The sequence below is a fragment of the Bufo gargarizans genome, chromosome 4, assembly GCF_014858855.1.
Source record: "Bufo gargarizans isolate SCDJY-AF-19 chromosome 4, ASM1485885v1, whole genome shotgun sequence".
In the NCBI taxonomy this organism is placed as follows: Eukaryota; Metazoa; Chordata; class Amphibia; order Anura; family Bufonidae; genus Bufo; species Bufo gargarizans.
In genome coordinates, this window is record NC_058083.1 from 505,136,975 (window position 1) to 505,160,414 (window position 23,440).

A 23,440-nucleotide genomic window follows, 5' to 3' on the forward strand; every position below is an offset into this window, starting at 1 on the left:
TATTTGTGCACAGTTGAGACGGTGGGGGGGGGGGGGTATTTGTGCACAGTGCAGACGGTGGGGGGGGGGGTATTTGTGCACAGTGCAGACGGTGGGGGGGTATTTGTGCACAGTGCAGACGGTGGGGGGGGGGTATTTGTGCACAGTGCAGACGGTGGGGGGGGTATTTGTGCACACTGTAGACGGTGGGGGTATTTGTGCACACTGTAGACGGTGGGGGGGGGGGTATTTGTGCACACTGTAGACGGTGGGGTATATATATATATATTTGGACAGAGACAACATTTTTCTTTTGGTTCTGTACATTACCACAATGGATTTTGAACACAACAGTTCAGATGCAGTTGAAGTTCAGACTTTTAGCTTTAATTCAGTGGGTTGAACAAAATTATTGCATAAAAATGTCAGGAACTAAAGCATTTTTTTTTTACTTAATTCCTTCATTTCAGGGGCTCAAAAGTAATTGGACAAATTAAATAATTGTAAATAAAATGTTAATTTCTAATACTTGGTTGAAACCCCTTTGTTGCCAATGACTGCCTGAAGTCTTAAACTCATGGACATCACCAGACGTTGTGTTTCCCCTTTTTTAACCCCTTAGTGACCACCCATACGCCTTTTTACAGCGGTCACTAAGGGGCCTTAGGCTGGGCCGCCGCTTTTTCACGGCGGCCCAATCTAAGCGATGCACGGGTCCCCAGTGCAGCGGGGAGTGGGGACCCGGCTCTCACATGAGAGCCGTGGCCCTGCTCTAACAGCCCGGACCGGCAGGAGTGCCGATCCGGGCTGTTTAACACTTTACATGCTGAGGGCAATGGTGCCCGTCGCATGTAAAGTGCTGACAGAGAGAGCGGCGGACTCCCTCTGTCTTCCATCGGCACCCCGCAAATGCGATCGCGGGGGTGCCGATGTGTGTGAAGGCTGGCATGGGTCTGATGAAGGCCCCAGACCAGCCTTTAGTAATTTCCAGCCTGCTGGTCAATGTTAGAATAGCATTGCTCTTAAAATGCAATGCATTATAGGGATAGTGCATTGCATTTTAAAAGCAATCAAAATACTGTCTGTTATAGTCCCCTTGTGGGACTATTAAGTGGTAAAAAAGAAAAAAAAAACATTTATTAAATAAAAAAATTCCATTAAAAAAGTACGCATTTTTTTCCATTGAAAATATTCTTTTAATGAAAAAAATTGCAAAAAAAACCCCACATGTTTGGTGTTGCCGCGTCTGTAACGACCCGGACTACATAAATGTCACACAAATTATCCCCTACGGTTAACACCGTAAGAAAAAAAGAAAAAGGACAGAATTGCTAATTTATTCTTAGTTGCCATCGAAAAAATGGAAAGTTATGTGTACCCCAAAATGGCGCCATTAAAAACTACAACTTGTCCCGCAAAAAAACAAGCCCTCATAAAGCTACATAGACGGAAAAATAAAAAAGTTATAGCCCTTAGAACACGACGTTGAAAAAAGGAAGAAAAACGCTTGGTCAGTAAGGCCCAAAACAGGCTGGTCACTAAGGGGTTAATGCTCTGCCAGGCATTTACTGCCGCAGTTTTCAGTTGCTGTTTGTGGCCTTTCTGTCTGAAGTTTAGTCTTTAACAAGTGAAACGCTCTATTGGGTTCAGACCCGGCGACTGACTCGGCCATTCAAGAATATTCCACTTCTTTGCTTTAATAAACTCCTGGGTCGCTTTGTCTTTGTTTTGGGTCATTGTCCATCTGTATTATGAAACTCCAACCAATCAGTTTGGCTGGATTTGAGCACACAGTATGTCTCTGAAAACCCCAGAATTCATCTGTCTGCTTCTGTCCGGTGTCACATCATCAGTAAACACTAGGGCCCCGGGGCCACTGGCAGCCATGCATGCCCGAACCATCACACTGCCTCCGCCGTGTTTTACAGTTGGTGCTATGCTTCTGATCATGAGCTGTACCAGGCCTTCGCCATACTTTTTTCTTTCCATCATTCTGGTAGAGGTTGATCTTGGTTTCATCTGTCCAAAGAATGTTCTTCCAGAAGTGTGCTGTTTTTTAGCAAAGTCCAATCTAGCCTTCTTATTCTTGAGGCTGATGAGTGTCTTGCACCGTGCAGTGAACCCTCTGTATTTACTTTCATGTAGTCTTCTCTTTATGGTAGATTTGGATATTGATACGCCTATATCCTGGAGAGCGTTGGTCACTTAGTTGGCTGTTGTAAAGGGGTTTCTCTTCACCATGGTAATTATTCTGCGATCATCCACCACTGTTGTCTTCCGTGGGCGTCCAGGTCTTTTTGCATTGTTGAGGTCACCAGTGCTTTCTTTCTCAGGATGTACCACTCCTAATAGTGTAGCAATTTCTCGGATGGGTTTTTTCTGTTTTCGCAGATGAAGGATGGCTTGTTTCACCTGCATGGAGAGCTCATTGACCGCATGTTTACTTCTCAGCAAAATCTTCACAATGCAAGCACCACACCTCAAATCAACTCCAGGCCTTTTATGTGCTTAATTGAGAATGAAATAATGAAGGAATTGCCCACACCTGCCCATGAAACAGCCAATTACTTTTGGCCCCTTTAAAAACAGTAAAGGATGTAAAGGAGCCGAAATTCCTAAACCCTTCATCCAGTTTTAATGTGGATACCCGCAAAGGAAAGCTAAAAGTCTGGACTTTATGTCCATTATATAACTATAACCTGATTATGTTTTAGTAAACAGGTAATAAAAACAAAATTTGTGTCAGTTTCCAAATATATATGGACCTAACTGTAGATGTTGGTGGTATTTGTGCACAGTATAAATGGTGGTATTATTTATGCACAGTATAGATAGATATTATTTGTGCGCACGGTATATGGTGGTATTATTTGTGGACACTGTATATAGTGGTTTTATTTGTGCACAGTATAGATGGCGGTATTAGTTTTGGAATTCACTTCTCTGCAGCAAGTAATTGATGGTACGTTAGAACTCAAAAATTATAGCAGTCTTTCTAGTTCAGTAACAATGGTCTTATTTTTGGAAATCTGTAGTCTTCTGTCTGGTTTGGTTACAGTCATTGCCTTGAAATTCTTTTCTTCGTGGTTTGCTTTATTTTCTGCAATCGGACGTTAAAAAGACAATGATACAGTATACTCCCATCAGATCAGAATATTACTCAGCGAATCCCTATTCTTGGCAAGGAAAGCCATTGCCTTGAGATGGATTGGAGAGAGAAGTCCGTCACTTAACCAGTGGAAAACCTTGGTAAATGTCATAATTTCATATGAATACATCGTATACAAGCATAGGCGATGTGAGTCTAAGTTCGGCAAGGTATGGGGACGGTGGTGTTCATCTCCGCTTACACAATATTCCGCACGATACATGAATAATGCATTATCTTCAGCTTAAATAAGACGTATCAATAAAAACCACCTCTGTAACTTCGTCATTACCTCCCTTGTGTATGTGCCCTTCCATCCATGTCTTATGTGTCTATAGTTCTGTAAAATGTGATCATGTACAATAAATACTATGTCAAGGAATGTACGAATACAGCATAAACACTTCAAGTAAAGTAATCCATGTACACCAATTTACACCATTTTGTAAGGCTACTTTCACACTTGCGGCAGAGTCATCCGGCAAGCAGTTCCGTCGCCGGAACTGCCTGCCGGCAAAACGTATGCCAACTGATGGCATTTGTAAGGGTACTTTAACACTAGCGTTTTTCTTTTCCGGCACTGAGTTCCGTCAAAAGGGCTTAGGCCTCTTTCACACTTGCGTTGTCCGGATCCGGCGTGTACTCCACTTGCCGGAATTGCACGCCGGATCCGGAAAAACGCAAGTGTACTGAAAGCATTTGAAGACGGATCAGTCTTCAAAATGCTTTCAGTGTTACTATGGCAGCCAGGACGCTATTAAAGTCCTGGTTGCCATAGTAGGAGCGATCACGTGATCCATGCGCTTGGGGCGCCCTGACGTCACTCTGGAGCGCCACGGGAGCCGCACGGACGGTAAGTATGCTGCTCTCCCGCTACACTTTACCATGGCTGCCAGGACTTTAGTGTCCCGGCAGCCATGGTAACCATTGAGAAAAAGCTAAACGTCGGATCCGGCAATGCGCCGAAACGACGTTTAGCTTAAGGCCGGATCCGGATCAATGCCTTTCAATGGGCATTCATTCCGGATCCGGCCTTGCGGCAAGTCTTCAGGATTTTTGGCCGGAGCAAAAAGCGCAGCATGCTGCGGTATTTTCTCCGGCCAAAAAACGTTCCGTTCCGGAACAGAAGACATCCTGATGCATCCTGAACGGATTTCACTCTATTCAGAATGCATTAGGATAAAACTGATCAGGATTCTTCCGGCATAGAGCCCCGACGACGGAACTCTATGCCGGAAGAAAAGAACGCAGGTGTGAAAGAGCCCTTAATGCCGGAAAATAACTGATCAGGCATATCCCCATGCATTCTGAATGGAGAGTAATCCGTTAAGGATGCATCAGGATGTCTTCAGTTCAGTCATTTTGACTGATCAGGCAAAAGATAAAACTGCAGCACGCTACGGTTTTATCTCCGGCCAGACTTGCCTGAATGTATTTTTTTTACTATAGGATTGTATTAGTGCTTGAAATGCCGGATCCGTTCATCTGGAAAGACGGATCCGGCATTTCAATGCATTTTTCTGACTGATCAGGCATTTTTAAGACTGATCAGGATCCTGATCAGTCTTACAAATGCCATCAGTTTGCATACATTTTGCCGGATCCGGCAGGCAGTTCCGGCGACAGAACTGCTTGCTGGATCCTTCTGCCGCAAGTGTGAAAGTAGCCGAAAACTGATCAGGATCCTGATCAGTCTTAAAAATGCATTGAAATGCCGGATCCGTCTTTCCGGTCTGCATATTTTGAATGTCGGATCCGGCACTAATACATTCCTATGGAAAAAATGCCAGATCCGGCATTCAGGCAAGTCTTCAGTTTTTTGGGCCGGAGATAAAACCGTAGCATGCTGCGGTATTATCTCCGTCCTGATCAGTCAAAAAGACTGAACTGAAGACATCCTGATGCATCCTGAGGTACGGACTCTCCATTCAGAATACATTAGGATAAAACTGATCAGTTCTTTTCCGGATTTGAGCCCCTAGGACCGAACTCTGCGCCGGAAAAGGATAACACTAGTGTGAAAGTACCCTAACTTGTTTTAATTCCATTGTTCAATAAAGCGAGAAAAAAAAAAAGAAGAAAATACAATGATAACCAGAAAATTATGTTTGCAAGCTTTTAATCAGACAGTGGGGGATTAATTTTTTTTTTTTTACAATTTTTTTTTCATTTATATTATATATTTGATATATTTTATATAAATTTTTATATATATTTATATAATTTAATCTGCACTGTTACCATGTACCATTTTTGGTTTAGCTTTTCATTGTGTTTTTGCTGTCTTGTAGGCCTCCTGAATGTGCCCGTTGTCTTTCGTGCCTTCTTCATGTGTTGTGGATGAATTACAGAACTTAGAAATGAACATTGCGCCCCCGGGACATTTTAATCCTTCCGACCCTAGGTGTCTGTGACTTTCTCTCACCATGACGGGCTCTAGTTCCACCTTCCACCGCGCTCACAGTAAGCATTGCCACCGCCAGAACGTTGGGACAAAGACTAGCAAGCCCTCCCGTTCTCGAAGCCTGCACGACCGCCCCTTGGCTTCGTCTCTTACGCCAGCTCCGGCCAGCGCCTCCGGGAATAGCTCGGGTGGCTACTCGGAAGAAGAGGACAAAGAGGTGGGGGCGCTCTTCTACGTCAATAAGAGCGGATTCCCCATTGACAGTCAGACCTGGGAAAGAATGTGGGCGCACGTAGCCAAAGTCCATCCGGAGGGGAAGGATATGGTGGACAGAATACGAAACGCAACTCTGCTTCCCAAGGTGAGGCGCGATGTGTGACTGTCATGAGTAGATGTGTCAGATGCGCTAATATGGCCGACGTTTCTTTCTGCAAGAAACACACTTATCCCAAATCTGCCTATATATCTGCAGGGGCCCGATTCCTGAGGTAGGAGCGGGGTCCCGGAGCTAAGAACCAGCATGTATGAGACATTTAAGTTAATAACACACCACTTACTAATGTATTGTGATTTTCCATATTGCCTCCCATGACATTATACACTGCTCGTTACCATGGTTACGACCACCCAGCAATCCAGCAGCAGTGGTCGTGCTTGAACACTATAGAAAAAAAGCACCATCCTATTTGTGCTCCGCAGTCTCAGCCACCAGAGAGGCCAACACTTTTTCCTGTAGTGTGCAAGCTTGACCACCGCTGCTGGATTGCAGGGTGGTCGTAACCATAGAAACGAGCAGTGTATAATATGATGGAAAAATAAATCCAGCCAGCAATATGGGTAATCACAATACATTAGTAAGTGCCTTGTATTAACTTTCTCTACATGATAAATGCCATTTGCTGAAGTGACACAACCCCTTTAAGGATAAACTGGCTTTATTACCCATAGCGACCAATCACAGCGCAGCATTCCAACCATCACTTTCCAGGAACATAATATGAGTTCTAAGTTGCGCTGTGATTGGTCGCTATGGGTAAGTAAGCCAGTGTTTCTTTCAGGCAGTTTCATAAATCCCACGTTGGCTTCATAAATAGGTCTAAAGCTTGATGTCTCGTTATGCACCAGAAATGCGACGACTTTTAGCATGTTTTACGACAGGATCTAGGCACGACTACTTTAGTAAATTGGCCTATTGATGTTTATTAGGCCAAGTTCAGATGACAGCCATGATCAAAAAAAGGGAGAAAAAGCGTACATCTGGTTGTTTTATGACAGGACAGTAAACTTTTTCTTAGAGATCTAATCATGACCTCAGCAGTCTCTGAAGGGGCCCTGACTTAGCTTTTTACAGCTCCATTGAACCCATCAACATAGCGACGTGCACACTTCACATAGATTTACTGAATGTCACTTTATTATGATTTATTAAAGACATACTAACCAATTTTTAATTGGTAAAATTAGGGCATCTAAGCCCCACCCCCAGGAATGCCGTGACCCCACCTGGGAATGCCCACTTATGGGTGGGGTTTATGTCAACCACTTCTATTTCCAGCCCAATACAGCCTGAATTTGCCCGTAACTGTCTCTGAAAATCAGTCCTGGTGAACTTGGGACAGTTGGCAACTATTTAAAGTTTATTTTTTTTTTCTCTTGTCATGGCTTGTAGCTCCGATTTGCCATAATTTCCTCATCGGTGAGGTCTGACTGCTGGATCCCCCACCCTATCCTCAGAATAAAGGGGTTGCAACGCTTTTTATATCCTGTAGCTCCGTCACTGATCTCCCCAGCACTGTGATGTGATGGATCACTCGCTGTGCAGAGATTTATGGGATAGAGTGTAGACACCCACCATAATTTTCCCGTCATAAATTTCCTAGCAACATTCCATAACGTTCTTAGGGCTCATGCACACTACTGTATGTATTTTGCGGTCCGCAAAACACGAATCCGAAAACAGTACGGATGATGTCCTTGTGCATTCCATATTTTGCGGAACAGAACATCTGCTCCCTAATAGAACAGTCCTATCCTTGTCCGTAATGCGGATGATAATAGGACATGTTCTATTTTTTTTGCGGAACGGAATGCACATGGGGTAACTTCCGTATTTTTTTTGCAGATCTATTAAAGTGAATGGTTCCGCATACGGTCCGCAAAAAAAATGGAACTGACACAGAGAAAATACATTTGTGTGCATGAGCCCTTAGATGGGAATACCCAGGCAAACCATATAACCTGAGTTTTATTTGGGCGACTTTTCTCCTGCACCTGATAGGAGTTTACCATTCTCTTTCGCCCTCCGCGGTGCTGCCTGACTGCAGGATCCAGTGGCGGATTAGCGCTAATTGCCAAACAGTACTTGTACTTGCTATAGTTTCAGGTGCAGCCTGGCAATTAGCGGTAATCTGCATGTGGAACCCGGGGTCAGTTACCTCTTCCGTTTTTCACTGACGTGTGCTGTCTGCATTTTCCACGGACAGCACACGTACCCAATGCTTTAAATGTGTCTGTTCACACATCAGTATTTTTTTTACTGACCGTGGGTCAGTAAAAAAAAAATATCACAGACGTGCACTACTTTGATCCGTGATGCGGACCAAACACACCCATTGAAGTCTATGGGTCCGTGAACATCACGGACACAATATGAATGGCATCCGTGGTGCGTCCGTTTTTTCACAGAAGACAGATAGGAAATGCTCTTGAAATTAATTTTCAGCTGAGTAACGTCCTTGGATTACGGATGCCACACAGAGGGTAAAAACGGACACACGGACCCATCATGGGTCCTTCACGGATGATACACTGACACAGAAATGTGGACGAGGCCTTATAGACAATATGGACCGTGTGGGGCAGTGCTTGACAGTCCCCCTGAGCCGTAGAGCTGCGGTAACTTCAATTCATGAATATAAGAATGTACAAGTTCTAAGACGTTTGCTTAAAGGGATACCCCGGAGGTAACTAAATAAGCACCAAGACTTGTTCTATCCTTGTAGTATAATTTCTGGTTGCTGGGATCTTGGTAGCAGAGCTGCAGCACTTTAAATGTTACTTTCCGGGTGTAAAATTCGGAGCATTGCTGTAAAATCAACAATACAAATGTGAGAAAACTCGGAATTCCATTTGCATTGCCTTGTTAAAGTCTCTGACTAACATCTTGACTATATAGTTAGCAAATGTAAACTCTACTCATTAAAAAAAAGTCTGTTTCTAGCTGGAAACTGTCAGGAAGCAGGTTAGCTGCTGATGACCTGAATGCCTCATGCTCATTAATATGTAAACATCCAAAAATAGTTTATTAAAGTGTGTTACTGATCAGTTGCCCTCATCGTTTTCAAGGTGGGAAACCATTAGTATTAGGATAAGAGATCCATCAACAGCAGCTTGTTGATGGTCTCCAGGCAGTATATTATATCTTCTACATTGGACAGTGAAAACTGATAATAAACATATAATATAAAGATGGTAGACTAGATGTTCAATTTGGATGTGCATGACAAGAATCTACAGAATTCCAAGAAAGGGTTAAAAATGCGGGTTTCATAAATGCGAGGTTGCGCCACTTTTACCGACCAGCTAAATTTGTCTTCTGGGCTGTGAAGCATGAAGAGAGCAACATTCAGGAGAACGGTAGACACCAGGGCGGAGGAATGTGATTGGTCGTTTCTGCTATGGTGTTGGGTAAGAATAATTCGGTCAGGTTAGTAAAACACAATAGACATAAATATGAAACTAAAATTCCACGTCCCTTTTAGTTGTAGAGGTGTCTGCCATACTGCTAAACCGGAGGGAGCTAATAACTAGCACTGAGAAGAGGAGGGGTTTGGTTACATGGAACTGATTGACCTTTTGCTGGCACTTCCTGCTAAGGGAGAGGGAGGAGAGCAGCTCCTGTCAATGCTTGATCATTGCAGAAACCACAAAATATAAAGTAAAAAGGAAAACTTGACTACAACGAAGAGTAGTTCTTATACAAGGTACAAAGAAGTGTCTTAATTTTATGGAAGGGGGGGTCAGTTTTTGGTTTTATAAGACCTTCAAAACGCGACCTTTATTGAACTAAACAGTGAAAACCGGGACACCATTTTCCAGTATTACGTCCAGTTTTGCTGACACATTATAACTGAACACACACAGTCTTCTGTGGCTATATATATATATATATGCCGCCATCTATCTGTCTGCTCTCTTTGATTGACTCTTTCTTCTGTTCGGCCCCTCCTGTTTGGGTTCCTGAGCCTCTCCTAGCCAAAATATGACACAGCAGGGCACAGTGAGAGCATACCTGGTATTGACACCGCACGTCTGTGAAATCACTGACAATAGGCGCTGCACAGATTGTTTTCATGCTGGAGTGTGTCGCCTGTGAAAGCAGTGAGTAATACCGCCGTGTCTTCCTGTCTGCTGAGAGATGCTGGGTGTATTCCAGCAGCAGAGCGTCGTCTGCTCACTGAAGATTAGACTTGATTGTGCATAACGCCAAAAGGAGTAATCACGTCGTCATATGGGTCATTTCGGACGCGATCACTCATCACTTATAAATATGTCTCCCAGATGACAGGGTGCTGCTGGAGACTAGATAGGCAAGACTGAGCCTCCCACAATAAGCAGAAGTATGCACACGCTCAGTGGTTTTACTGTTCTGGTCTGGTACATTTTCGGATCCGTTTTTTGCGGACCGCAAAATACATATGGTCGTGTGCATGAGCCCTAAAGGCGTTTTCCACCTTCTGCTTCCAGCTCTGTACACTGTCAGCTTCCAGAACTGGCGGCTTCCAAAAACAGCTGAACGGTGCGGGTGCGCGGTGTCAGAACCCCACCGATCTGATATTGATATGGGTCATCAATATGTACATGCTGGAAAACCCCTTTATTTTGGAAAACATTAAAGGGATGTTCAAGGTTTCACAAATTTAAAGGAGATTTCCACCCTCTGCTTCCGGCTCTGTACACTGTCAGCTTCCAGAACTGGCGGCTGCCAAAAACTGCTGAACGGTGCGGGTGCTCGATGTCGGAACCCCACCAATATTGATATAGGTCATCAATATGTACATGCTGGAAAACCATTAAAGGGGTATTATGGGTTCCACACATTAAAGGGGTAGTTCACCTTCTGGTGAAATATCTGATACTTGCATGTGTGAATGCTAAAACGGCAGCACGTCCATAGACACTCCTCCCCCCCCCCGATGACCCAGGTGCCCAGTGTCCAGGATGTCTGGTCAGATGCTAAAAGTGTCCAGCGCATGCGCAGGTACAGGAGACTCTGCTGCCTCGATCTGCACCAGCGCTGGAGACTTTCAGCGCCTGCGCACTAGAGGATGCCGCCAAGGAGGCAATCACATTGGTAAATGTCATGACCATGGCTATCTTGGGCCACAGTGGATGTGGCGGTCCTTTTACATATGGCACCCATAGGGTGCCAATGGCCATTCAAGCATTTCATAGGCCATTACATGTCAGTATATGGCATTTCAGAAAGGTAAGCAGAAAGTGGACAAACCCTTTAAAGGGGTTGTCCAGGATTGGAAAAACATGGCTGATTTGTGCCAAAAACCGCATCACACCTGTCCGCAGCTTATATCTGGTATTGTCGCTCAGCTTTACCGAAGTGAATGGGGTTCAGCTGCAATACCGTACACAACCTGAGGACAGGAGTGGCGCTGGTTTTGGAAGAAAGCTGCCATATTCTTCGAATTTTGGACTTCCCCTGTAATGTTACTGAAATTTATACGGTTTTCCAATATACTTTCTTTATCAGTCCATCTAAGGTCAAGATCTCTGCTTGCTGTCATACAATAGGAGCCTTCATTGTCTACTGCCAGTGGAATAAAAACTGCCCTGGTCATGTGATGGCTGAAAAGCTGCACTCCTCATTACAGTACCGTAATCGTCGCCGTGCGCCCATCACGTGACCAGGACGGAGTTTTACTTTCTGGAAGTAAACAATGAAGGTTTGTATTGAATGACAGCAAGCAGAGATCTTGTAACACAAAAAGCATAATGGAAAATTGTATACCTTTCCATTGTACGATAGAAAATTCTTTATTTCCTGAAACCGTAATACCCCTTTAAATGCTAAATTTCTACAGGGGGGCATTATAGGTAGCGGATACAGTACTTGCATTTCCTATAACATTGCAGAGTATCATCTATGCTTAGAACTCTGCATTCTGCCGTTACTCTGTTTATTCCTCCTGGAAATATGGGAATAAATTAACCCCTTGTCAATAGGGCATGTCCATACATAGTCTGATTAGTATGTGTTGTGAGAGACTCCATTATTAAGCGTCTGTATAAGGAGGGGGACGGGCGCGAATTTTAACGTCCGAATCCTCACTATATATACAGAATACATCATTCATCTCTGAGCTGCATTTAGTAACCAGGCCGTGGTGTTGGCGGTTACAGCAGGATTGTGGGATCAGCTGAATTCCAGAAGGAGCAGAAAATGACATTACACACGGGAGCGAGGACGCGGCGAGAATATTGTGCGGTGCGGAGCCGTCCTCGCCAGGGCTTGTAGAGTGCAGAGGATTTACCCTCCACATAAGAAATCTGCTGTTTGTTCATTTTATCTGGTTTTGGAAAAGTTGGATGACAACGATGAAACTACTTTTTTTTTTCGATTGACACGTAGACACATGTCGGGGGAGGGGAGCAGCGACCTCCATGAGCGCAGGAAGAGGAGAGGGAGGCAGAGCATTGTCCGGGTATGGGGGGGGGGGAAGGGGGTGACTTCATATCCTGACCACAGAGTAACACGTCATGTATCCGGAGGGTCTCCATGTGCGGGATACTGCTGACTGCCTGATGTACGGGGGCCAGGAGACCAGCATCTATCTCATATATCTATCTATCTATCTATCTATCTCTATGTAATATCTATCTCTATGTAATATCTATCTATCTATCTATCTGTAATAGATAGATATAGTAGAAAAATGACAGCACTGAATAAAAATGGATACAAATAATAGAGGTACAAGCCTAATGGACCCGGACTATGGTCCAAAATATATAGAACAAGAAAATCTGAAAAAAAATGTTTATTCACCCATTTGAACACGACGTTTCGGCTCAAACACTAGAGCCGTCCTCAAGCTTGAGAAAGACCCTAGTGTTTGAGCCGAAACGTTGCGTCCACATGGGTGAATAAACATTTTTTCTATTTTTTCATTTTATGAGAGTGCTGCTGATTTTCTTGTTCTAGATAGATGGATATGAGATGGATAGATGGATGGATAGATAGATAGATATGGGATAGATAGATAGATAGATGGATATGAGATGGATAGATAGATAGATAGATAGATAGATATGGGATAGATAGATAGATATGGGATAGATAGATAGATATGGGATAGATAGATAGATATGGGATAGATAGATAGATAGATATGAGGATAGATAGATAGATATGGGATAGATAGATAGATATGGGATAGATAGATAGATATGGGATAGATAGATAGATAGATAGATAGATAGATATGGGATAGATAGATAGATATGGGATAGATAGATAGATATGGGATAGATAGATAGATATGGGATAGATAGATAGATAGATAGATATGGGATAGATAGATAGATAGATAGATATGGGATAGATAGATAGATAGATATGGGATAGATAGATAGATAGATATGGGATAGATAGATAGATAGATATGGGATAGATATGGGATAGATAGATATGGGATAGATAGATAGATAGATATGGGATAGATAGATAGATAGATATGGGATAGATATGAGGATAGCTAGATGATAGATCTATTCCATCGCTGTCTGTTTCTATCTATCTGCGCACACACATTGCTGTGCAGACGTTGTTACATTACTGCCATAATCTCGCCAGTTTAGTCGCCGTGTGTCCCAGGCCGTACGCGGGGTTAGTGTACAGGTAGAAGTCAGCCCTGGTTGGCAGTGTATGGGTGCATTCATGGGGGATGATGAATAGTGTGGGAGTAGTTGTTACCACGCTGAATAACGTGAGCTGAATCCAGTGTTCAGGTGATAATGGATTCCTCCACCCCTGTGAAGTGCGGATCACACCGCCGCGTCGTTCTGTGTTAGGGATTGGAAAAAAACTTAAAAAAATGTTATTACACTTTTTCCTGAGAAATCAGTGACTGCAAATCCCTTTTCCCAAATTATTCATTGTGACAGCAGCCTGCGGCTCCCGTCACTACTACTCTCATAGGTGTCCGTTTCCTGAGGCCGAGGCGGTACCCAGACGAGCTACCGGAATACATCTACCCGTATGGTGTGATTGCAGAATTTCATAAAACGCCATGGCCCCCATCAGTAATAATCTCCTCCATAGTGGTCTCCAGCAGTAATAATCTCCTCCATAGTGGTCTCCAGCAGTAATAATCTCCTCCATAGTGGTCTCCAGCAGTAATAATGTCCCCCATAGTGGCCCCCAGCAGTAATAATGTCCTCCATAGTGGTCTCCAGCAGTAATAATCTCCTCCATAGTGGTCTCCAGCAGTAATAATCTCCTCCATAGTGGTCTCCAGCAGTAATAATGTCCCCCATAGTGGCCCCCAGCAGTAATAATGTCCTCCATAGTGGTCTCCAGCAGTAATAATCTCCTCCATAGTGGTCTCCAGCAGTAATAATCTCCTCCATAGTGGTCTCCAGCAGTAATAATGTCCCCCATAGTGGCCCCCAGCAGTAATAATCTCCTCCATAGTGGTCTCCAGCAGTAATAATCTCCTCCATAGTGGTCTCCAGCAGTAATAATGTCCCCCATAGTGGCCCCCAGCAGTAATAATCTCCTCCATAGTGGCCCCCAGCAGTAATAATGTCCTCCATAGTGGTCTCCAGCAGTAATAATCTCCTCCATAGTGGCCCCCAGCAGTAATAATGTCCTCCATAGTGGCCTCCAGCAGTAATAATGTCCCCCATAGTGGCCCCCAGCAGTAATAATGTCCTCCATAGTGGTCTCCAGCAGTAATAATCTCCTCCATAGTGGTCTCCAGCAGTAATAATGTCCTCCATAGTGGCCCCCAGCAGTAATAATGTCCTCCATAGTGGCCCCCAGCAGTAATAATGTCCTCCATAGTGGCCCCCAGCAGTAATAATGTCCTCCATAGTGGTCTCCAGCAGTAATAATCTCCTCCATAGTGGTCTCCAGCAGTAATAATCTCCTCCATAGTGGCCCCCAGCAGTAATAATGTCCTCCATAGTGGTCTCCAGCAGTAATAATCTCCTCCATAGTGGTCTCCAGCAGTAATAACCCCCCCCATAGTGGCCCCCAGCAGTAATAATCTCCTCCATAGTGGCCTCCAGCAGTAATAATCTCCTCCATAGTGGTCTCCAGCAGTAATAATCTCCTCCATAGTGGTCTCCAGCAGTAATAATGTCCTCCATAGTGGCCCCCAGCAGTAATAATCTCCTCCATAGTGGTCTCCAGCAGTAATAATGTCCTCCATAGTGGCCCCCAGCAGTAATAATCTCCTCCATAGTGGTCTCCAGCAGTAATAATCTCCTCCATAGTGGCCTCCAGCAGTAATAATCTCCTCCATAGTGGTCTCCAGCAGTAATAATCTCCTCCATAGTGGTCTCCAGCAGTAATAATCTCCTCCATAGTGGCCTCCAGCAGTAATAATGTCCCCCATAGTGGCCCCCAGCAGTAATAATCTCCTCCATAGTGGCCTCCAGCAGTAATAATCTCCTCCATAGTGGCCTCCAGCAGTAATAATCTCCTCCATAGTGGTCTCCAGCAGTAATAATCTCCTCCATAGTGGTCTCCAGCAGTAATAATGTCCTCCATAGTGGCCCCCAGCAGTAATAATCTCCTCCATAGTGGTCTCCAGCAGTAATAATCTCCTCCATAGTGGCCTCCAGCAGTAATAATGTCCCCCATAGTGGCCTCCAGCAGTAATAATGTCCCCCATAGTGGCCCCCAGCAGTAATAATCTCCTCCATAGTGGCCTCCAGCAGTAATAATGTCCCCCATAGTGGCCCCCAGCAGTAATAATCTCCTCCATAGTGGCCTCCAGCAGTAATAATGTCCCCCATAGTGGCCCCCAGCAGTAATAATCTCCTCCATAGTGGTCTCCAGCAGTAATAATCTCCTCCATAGTGGTCTCCAGCAGTAATAATGTCCTCCATAGTGGCCTCCAGCAGTAATAATCTCCTCCATAGTGGTCTCCAGCAGTAATAATGTCCTCCATAGTGGTCTCCAGCAGTAATAATGTCCCCCATAGTGGCCTCCAGCAGTAATAATGTCCTCCATAGTGGCCTCCAGCAGTAATAATGTCCTCCATAGTGGTCTCCAGCAGTAAGAATGTCCCCCATAGTGGCCCCCAGCAGTAAGAATGTCCCCCATAGTGGCCCCCAGCAGTAAGAATGTCCCCCATAGTGGCCCCCAGCAGTAATAATCTCCTCCATAGTGGTCTCCAGCAGTAATAATGTCCTCCATAGTGGCCTCCAGCAGTAATAATGTCCTCCATAGTGGCCTCCAGCAGTAATAATGTCCCCCATAGTGGCCCCCAGCAGTAATAATTTCCCCCATAGAGGTCCTTAGCTATAATAATGTTTGGTTTTGTTTAGCTGAAATAAAAAACAAAAACACATCTATCACCTCATCCACTTACACGATCAGAGGCAGTCGCTCTTAATTTTAAAGGACCTGTGCTCCAGCGTGATGACGTCACCACGCACTCCCAGCATGATTGCGTGGTGACATCATCACGCTTGAGTCAGGTCCTTCAGCAGGTCCTTCAGAATAAAGAGAGGAACGAATGCCTCTGCTTGTGCAAATGAATGAGGTGAGTAAAAAAAATGTTTAACCCCTAAAAGGCCATATTGCAATAGTGTACCCATTGTTAACGGTCGTTAGACGGGTGCACTTCTGTCTAACGGCCATCAAGACGGTCCCGTGGATTTCAATGGGGTCCATCTACCCGTTAAAACGTTCTGTTTTTTTACAGCTGCTATTCATTGGCCGAACAGCCGTGTGAATAGTTCCATTGGCCGTTGGCAGTGGTTCTGAAAGCATCCGTGATGGACGTTATTAACTGTCGTGTGAATGTAACCTTAATGTGTGTATTTTTGGTAAATTTTTTTATTTTATATCTGTTTTAAGACAAAATACTGAAGTTTTGCTATTTTCACACTGACCTCTGAACCACACGATAGATAAAACAGGACCCACTATTCACAATAGGTGCTGTCACAGCTTACCTCCTCCCCCTCCCTGCACAATAACCTCTGCAGAGATCATAGAGCATGCCCACAACACTGTTCTGTAGAGGCCAATGAGTTACCTCCGGACTACAGGTTCCTGTGATCTATGTGGCTGCTGTAAAGTATATCTGTGAATGCCTTAACAGCATCTCAGGGAGATGGCAGCCCTCGTAATGATGTACAGAAAATAGGATTTAAAAAAATTTACAATCACAAAATAAAAACCTTAAAAATGACCACAAAATCTATTTTGGGCCTGTATCTCAGGCTGCACGATAAGATGCCTATACAGTATATATTTTTTTAACTTCCTTTTAGTTCGGTCCTAGGATGCCGGTAGCAAGAGAAGTAATCTACTTTCTCCCACACTGATGATGTCACTACCACACTGATGATGTCACTACCACACTGATGATGTCATTACTGAACTATATTTCCCATCTGAAATGGATCATCTACAACTATGTTAAATTGCTATAAAAGCCGTTCCCTAATATTTAGGAAACTGAGGATTGTAACCCTGGAGTTTTGATAAATGCTATCTGATGGTTGCTACGGAAACCTAGTGGCATCAGTCTGCCACCTAATCATCTGTCATTGTAATTCTGCCTGTGATGATAATGAGATGACTACTAAAAAGTTATCCTGCACTGAACAGGAAGTCTTAACATTACTAGACCTAGTGGCCGGTACAAAAACTGCGTGATTTTTAGCTAACTTTATAAAATATAGATAGTGAGGAGGAAAATTAAAACTAAGATCACCAAAAATTCAGAAAAAAATGTGCTTTTAAGTAAAAGGTGTTGTGATGACACATTCCCTTTAAGGGCGAGTCCCTTTCTGGAAGCCATGTATTACAATTCATATGAATAGCTGCTGTGTAATACTACCTTTTTCTCTGCAGCCACCACTCCTAGCACCATCAAACATCAGATTTTGCAGGGGAAATGCTACTTCTAGGCAGAGACCTTTTTTCCAGCAAAATCAGGTGTTTGATGGCACCTGGAGATGGACCTTTGCCAAACTACAAGGGGTCGTCTCTCATAGGACAAACCCTATGCATTTTCTCTCTAGGGAATATGGGCAATAAAGTAGAAAGAAGGTCCCCAACTGGTGACCTTCCACCGTAAACTAGAATGGAGATCCACTTTATTTAGCAGCTCCCATACTGGTGGAGCCATACATTATCATTATTCATGGACCATTAGTTGGAAATATTTCATGGAAGTCATGTAATACCACATTCCACCAGCAGTGGCCACTGCAGGAGAAATCCGCTGCTGTTCATCTATCTGATCGGTGGCGGTTTCAGCTGCCTGACCTGCGGCAATAAACTAAGATCGCCGGCCTGTCCGCATTTAGTATAGGGGTTGTCAACCATGTTGGCAACAAATATAATCTATACCGAAAAATCTTAATGATTATTTTGGCTCTATGTAAACAGACATTGTAATAATGCAAAAATGGGGTTGTTCAGCAGTCGCTTATTGACCATCGCTTTTTGAGTTGTACTAGAATTTTTTTTTTACAGTTTTCAAACCAGCACCTGGATCTGAATACTTTTGTAATTGCATGTAATTAAAAATTTAGAACAGCCAGTGAGTTATTCAATAAAATGTATCTGTATAGCGCCATCTGCTGTTTGCTTTTTTCTTATTTCTTTGACCTGCTCACTGAGATGGCCGCACATGCTCAGTTTCATCCTTCAGCTGCCCCCTGATTTGTGATGGGTAGAGCATGGACACGCCCCCTTGGCGGCAGTACAGAAGCCACGCCCCCTAAACTGCCAGTCTGATATAAATCTAGCAGAGCAATGAATGGGGAGATCTCTGGATCCGTGTGAGGTACAGGGCTGGTTCTGGCTTTATTAGAAAGAAATTGTCATGTACTATGATGTCTGATTTTCATTTTTTACATTAGTCATGGGATAACCCCTTTTAACCTCTACCTGCACAGACAATACATCATGCTATAGCCGTTAGTTGTGCCAAGTGACAAACTCGACTCTACTACATCTATCCACACTAAATCTGTTATAATGAGTTGCTTATTATAAGGTCTCTGTAATCCGACATCTGCTGTTGAGAATTTTCAGGAAATTATCCATTATCTGTTTCGCTCAACAAGGAAATCCTGAAACTACAAGGATAACAATCGTGTAAGAAACATATTCTGTTCCATATGGAAAGCGTTCGCGTTGTGCCAGCCGCGTTACACATATGTGTTATTCCTGGAGCTGCGCGCTGTCGTTCCTCACAGTCATTTTTTATTTCATTGTTGTCTTCCTTTCAGCCTTCCTGTGCCGACTGTACCGACCTACAAGATGTCCATGTCCATCCCCGAGTGGCTGCAGGCCGTGCAGAGATACATGAAGACATTGCAGTATCCTTTCTCTCAGACTGTCTGTATTCACTCACTATGGAACCGAGGGCTAGGTCACATCTACATACATTGCTGAGTAAGCATGCCTATTCTCTTTTTTATTCTCTATTCACATCCAAAGCTGCAGTCAAAATTTTCCTAGCTCTCAGTGTGCATGGTGTCACATGATGAAGCGCTTCTGCAATTTGAGGAAGCAGGATTCAGTGTACAGGTGAAACTCGAAAAATTTGAATATCGTTCAAAAGTTCATTTATTTCAGTAATGCAACTTAAAAGGTGAAACTAACATATGAGACTCATTACATGCAAAGCGAGATATTTCAAGCCTTTTTTTGTTATCATTCGGGTGATTATGGCTTACAGCTTATGAAACCCCAAAGTCACAATCTCAGAGAATTTGAATACTACATGAAATCAATAAAAAAAGGATGTTAAATAGAAAAATGTAGGACCTCTGAAAAGTATAATCATGCATGTGTACTCAGTACTTGGTTTGGGCCCCTCATTGCGGCGTGGCATGGATGCTATCAGCCTATGGCACTGCTGAGGTCTTGTGGAAGACCAGGATGCTTCAATAGTGGCCTTCAGATCTTTTGCATTGTTCGGTCTCATGTCTCTCATCTTTCTCTTGGCAATGCCCTGTAGATTCTCTATGGGGTTCAGGTCAGGCGAGTTTGCTGGCCAATCGAGCACAGTAATCCCATGGTCACTGAACCAGGTTTTGGTACTTATGGCAGTGTGGGCAGGTGCCAAGTCCTGCTGGAAATGAAGTCACCATCTCCATAAAGCTAGTCTGTGGAAGGAAGCATGAAGTGCTCCAAAATCTCCTGGTAGATGGCTGTGTTGACTCTGGACTTAATGAAGCACAGTGGACCAACACCAGCAGATGACATGTCTCCCCAAATCAGCACAGACTGTGGAAACTTCACACTGGACTTCAAGCATCTTGCATTGTGTGCCTCTCCATTCTTCCTCCAGACTCTGGGTCCTTGGTTTCCAATTGAGATGCAAAAGTTGCTCTCATCAGAAAAGAGGACTTTGGACCACTGAGACCAGTTCTTTTTTCTTTAGCCCAGGTAAGACGCTTCTGACGTTGTTTGTTGTTCAGGAGAAGCTTGACAAGAGGAATGCGACATTTGAAGCCCATGTCCAGGATCCGTCTGTGTGTGGTGGGTCTTGATGCACTAACTCCAGCCTCAGTCCACTTCTTGTGAAAGTCCCCAACACTTTTGAATGGCCTTTTCCTGACCATCCTCTCCAGGCCGCGGTCATCCCTGCTGCTTGTGCACCTTTGTCTTCCACACTTGTCCCTTCCATTAATGTGCTTTGATGCAGCACTTTAGGAACATCCAACTTCTTTTGCAATTACCTTTTGAGGCTTTTTCTCCTTATGGACGGTGTCAATGATGGTTTTCTGCACAACTGTCAGGTCAGCAGTCTTTCGCATGATCGTGATTCCTACTGAACCGACTGAGAGACAATGTAAAGGCTCAGGAACCCTTTGCTCAGGGGGTATGGATTAATTAGCTGACTAGAGTGTGACACTTTGAGCCTAGAATATTGAACCTTTTCACAATGTTCCAATTTTCTGAGATTGTGACTTTGGGGTTTTCATAAGCTGTAAGCCATAATCATCCAAATTATAACAAATAAAGGCTTGAAATATCTCGCTTTGCATGTAATGAGTCTATCTCATATATTAGTTTCACCTTTTAAGTTGCATTATTGAAATAAATGAACTTTTGCGCAATATTCAAATTTTTCGAGTTTCACCTGTATTATTAGAGCTCGGGTAAGGGTCTGTGTCCAGGGGTGCACCGAGCCTTTCTGCTGCCTGAGGCGAATACTGAAACGCCCCCCCCCCCTCCCTCCCCCAAATGCCAATTTCTTAACCTAACCCCATGGCCCTTGCGGTGCCCTCCCCTTGCCCCTACCTGGCCTCATTGGTGGTGCACCCCTGTCTGTGTCATAGTTTTAAAAGCTATGTACACCTTTGCCCCATATCTCTTTACATAGTTCTGCCCTTTTTATAAGCCACCTCTTTAAGTTTCGGGCTCCATTAACCTTCTGAAGCCTCACCGGTCCCTCTCTCGTCTTATTACTGCTTTCTCGACCTGGTTTGTCACTGGTATAGTTTTGCTCTTGAGCCAGAAGCCGCTCCGGATGCCTTCCATCATGATTTGGCCTGTCACTGGGTCTGGCACGGATAGTGCGGGCATGCCAGCTTGCAGCTGTTTCACGCCCCCCTCCTTCCTTCTTGCTGGAAACCAGCTGCTTCCTTAATACAAAATCCATTCAAAAAGTATCCGGGGTAAACAGAAAGAGGGAAATGATATCATATTGAATAAAGGGTCCGTTCCTCCCCAACCCCCCCAGTAACAGCGCCCTCTTGTCCATAGGCTGCGTCTGGTATCGCAGCGTGGCTTGAATGTGATGGAGCTGCGATTGCTTGCACAACCTTAGAGGGCGCTGTTGCTGGGGAAAAATATTTTTCCTGGACTTCTGGAAGAGTTTGCAAATCTCCCAGGTGTTGGAGAAGCCTCTCAGCATCCCCTGGAGATTGGCCCTTAGATGTGTGTGGTGTCCGGGCTCCGTCATCAGACACATCCTCTGCAGTCAAATACAGAGTGAAGGGACCACCCTGAATAAAGGAGTGTGTCATAAATTAGTGCCTTGGGAAAAAGGGAATACGTCTAGCCTTGCAAGATCTCTGGTGGTGTGCTACGCCAATATGGCCGCCGTGACACCCTGAAGTTTATGTGTGATTTCCCAGACTCCTGAATGACACTTCTTTCTACTTTCTCTGTGATATCGGAGTGCTTGAAGTATCGTGACACGATCTTCTAGTCAGAAGTAGGACTTCAAGTAATTGAGTGATCATTCAATGAGAGGTGTAATGGTGGCCATATTGGTTGTCAGAGACAGAACACAACATTCGGGGAGATTTATCAAGATTGGTGTGAGGGAAAACTGGCTTAGTTACCTGTAGCAACCAATCAGATTCTACCTTTCATTTTTCAGAGCTCCTTTGGAAAATGAAAGGTGGAATCTGATTGGTTGCTATAGGCAACTAAGCCAGTTCTACTTTACACCAGCTTTGATAAATCTCCTCTAAAGAGTATTTTTATATTAGCGGAAAATGCTCTTGCTGCTCATTACTAAGACCAGGAGTGTTGTAAAATGTCGCCTCCGTCTATATTGGCTACATTTTATTGTTTTTACAGCTTTTTTTTATGGCACTGTCATTGTTGTACAGGAAAAGCTTTAAGGAAAAGCTGTTGGCACGTCCGTGGGCAGATGGCCCGTGAGCTCCATGTTTGTTTGACTGGAGCAGATTGCATATTCTGTCTTTCCATATGGTGGCGTCTCCCCTGACTTAGGCTGGTTTCACACGAGCCAGTTCATTGCGTTGAACTCTGAGTGTGTCTGTGAGAGCCCCCGCCCTGACCTCCCTAGCACTTATAGGATCACATAGCATAGTATTGATTTATTATGCTATGTAACCCTTAGGCCTCATGCACACGGCCGTTGCCCAGCCCGCAAACAGCGGGTTCGCAATATGCGGGCACCTGCCGTGTGCTTCCCGCATCACGGATGTGGACCCATTCACTTGAATGGGTCCACAATCCGGAGCTGCGTTGCGGAACGGAGGCACGGAACCCTACAGAAGCACTTCGGAGTGCTTCCGTGGTGTTTCTGTCCGTGCCTCAGCACCACAAAAAAATAGAACATGTTGCGGACGGATCGCGGATCCATTCAAGTTGAATGGGTCTCAATCCCTCCCGGCCGCCGCACAGACGTTGCCCGTGCATTGGGGACCACAAATTGTGGTCCCCAATGCATGGAACGTCCGCACAACGGCCGTGTGCACGAGGCCTTAGGCTAGTGAAAAACGGACATGTGATGTAAATTTTTTTAACGGCCATCACACATTTTAAGACCAATGGTAGTCTACGGGGTTATTCAGACGGCAGTTTTTTTGAAAAAAAAATAAAAAAATAGAATATGTTCTATCTTGTCAGTTTTTCACTGACCGACAGCCCCCATACAATTGCATGGGTCCGTTTCTAAGAAAAGCATCAGTGGAAAAAAAGGGCCGTTAAATAGTCGTCGTGTGCATGTAGCCTTAGAGTTCTGGAATGTATTGAATAACACTGACAGTATTATGTCAGTGTTATACAATACATTCCAGAACTGTAAGGGTTACATAGCATCATAACTCAATGTAAAGCTATGCGATCCTATCAGTGTTAGGGAGGTCAGTACGGGAGCTCTCATAGACGAGTTCAATGCATTGAATCCGCCCGTGTGAAACCA

General features: G+C 44.2%; 1 protein-coding gene across 1 annotated transcript in view; it reads left to right on the top strand.

Annotated features, from left to right (window-relative positions):
* Positions 1–23,440, top strand: part of VASH2 (vasohibin 2) — a 90,314-nt gene that overhangs the window by 13,768 nt on the left and 53,106 nt on the right. Inside the window, exons 2-3 of the mRNA XM_044291487.1 lie at positions 5,419–5,897; positions 19,035–19,124. Of these exons, the coding sequence (XP_044147422.1) occupies positions 5,554–5,897; positions 19,035–19,124 (434 nt within the window). The 5' untranslated portion in view covers positions 5,419–5,553. The remainder of the gene's footprint in view (positions 1–5,418; positions 5,898–19,034; positions 19,125–23,440) is intronic.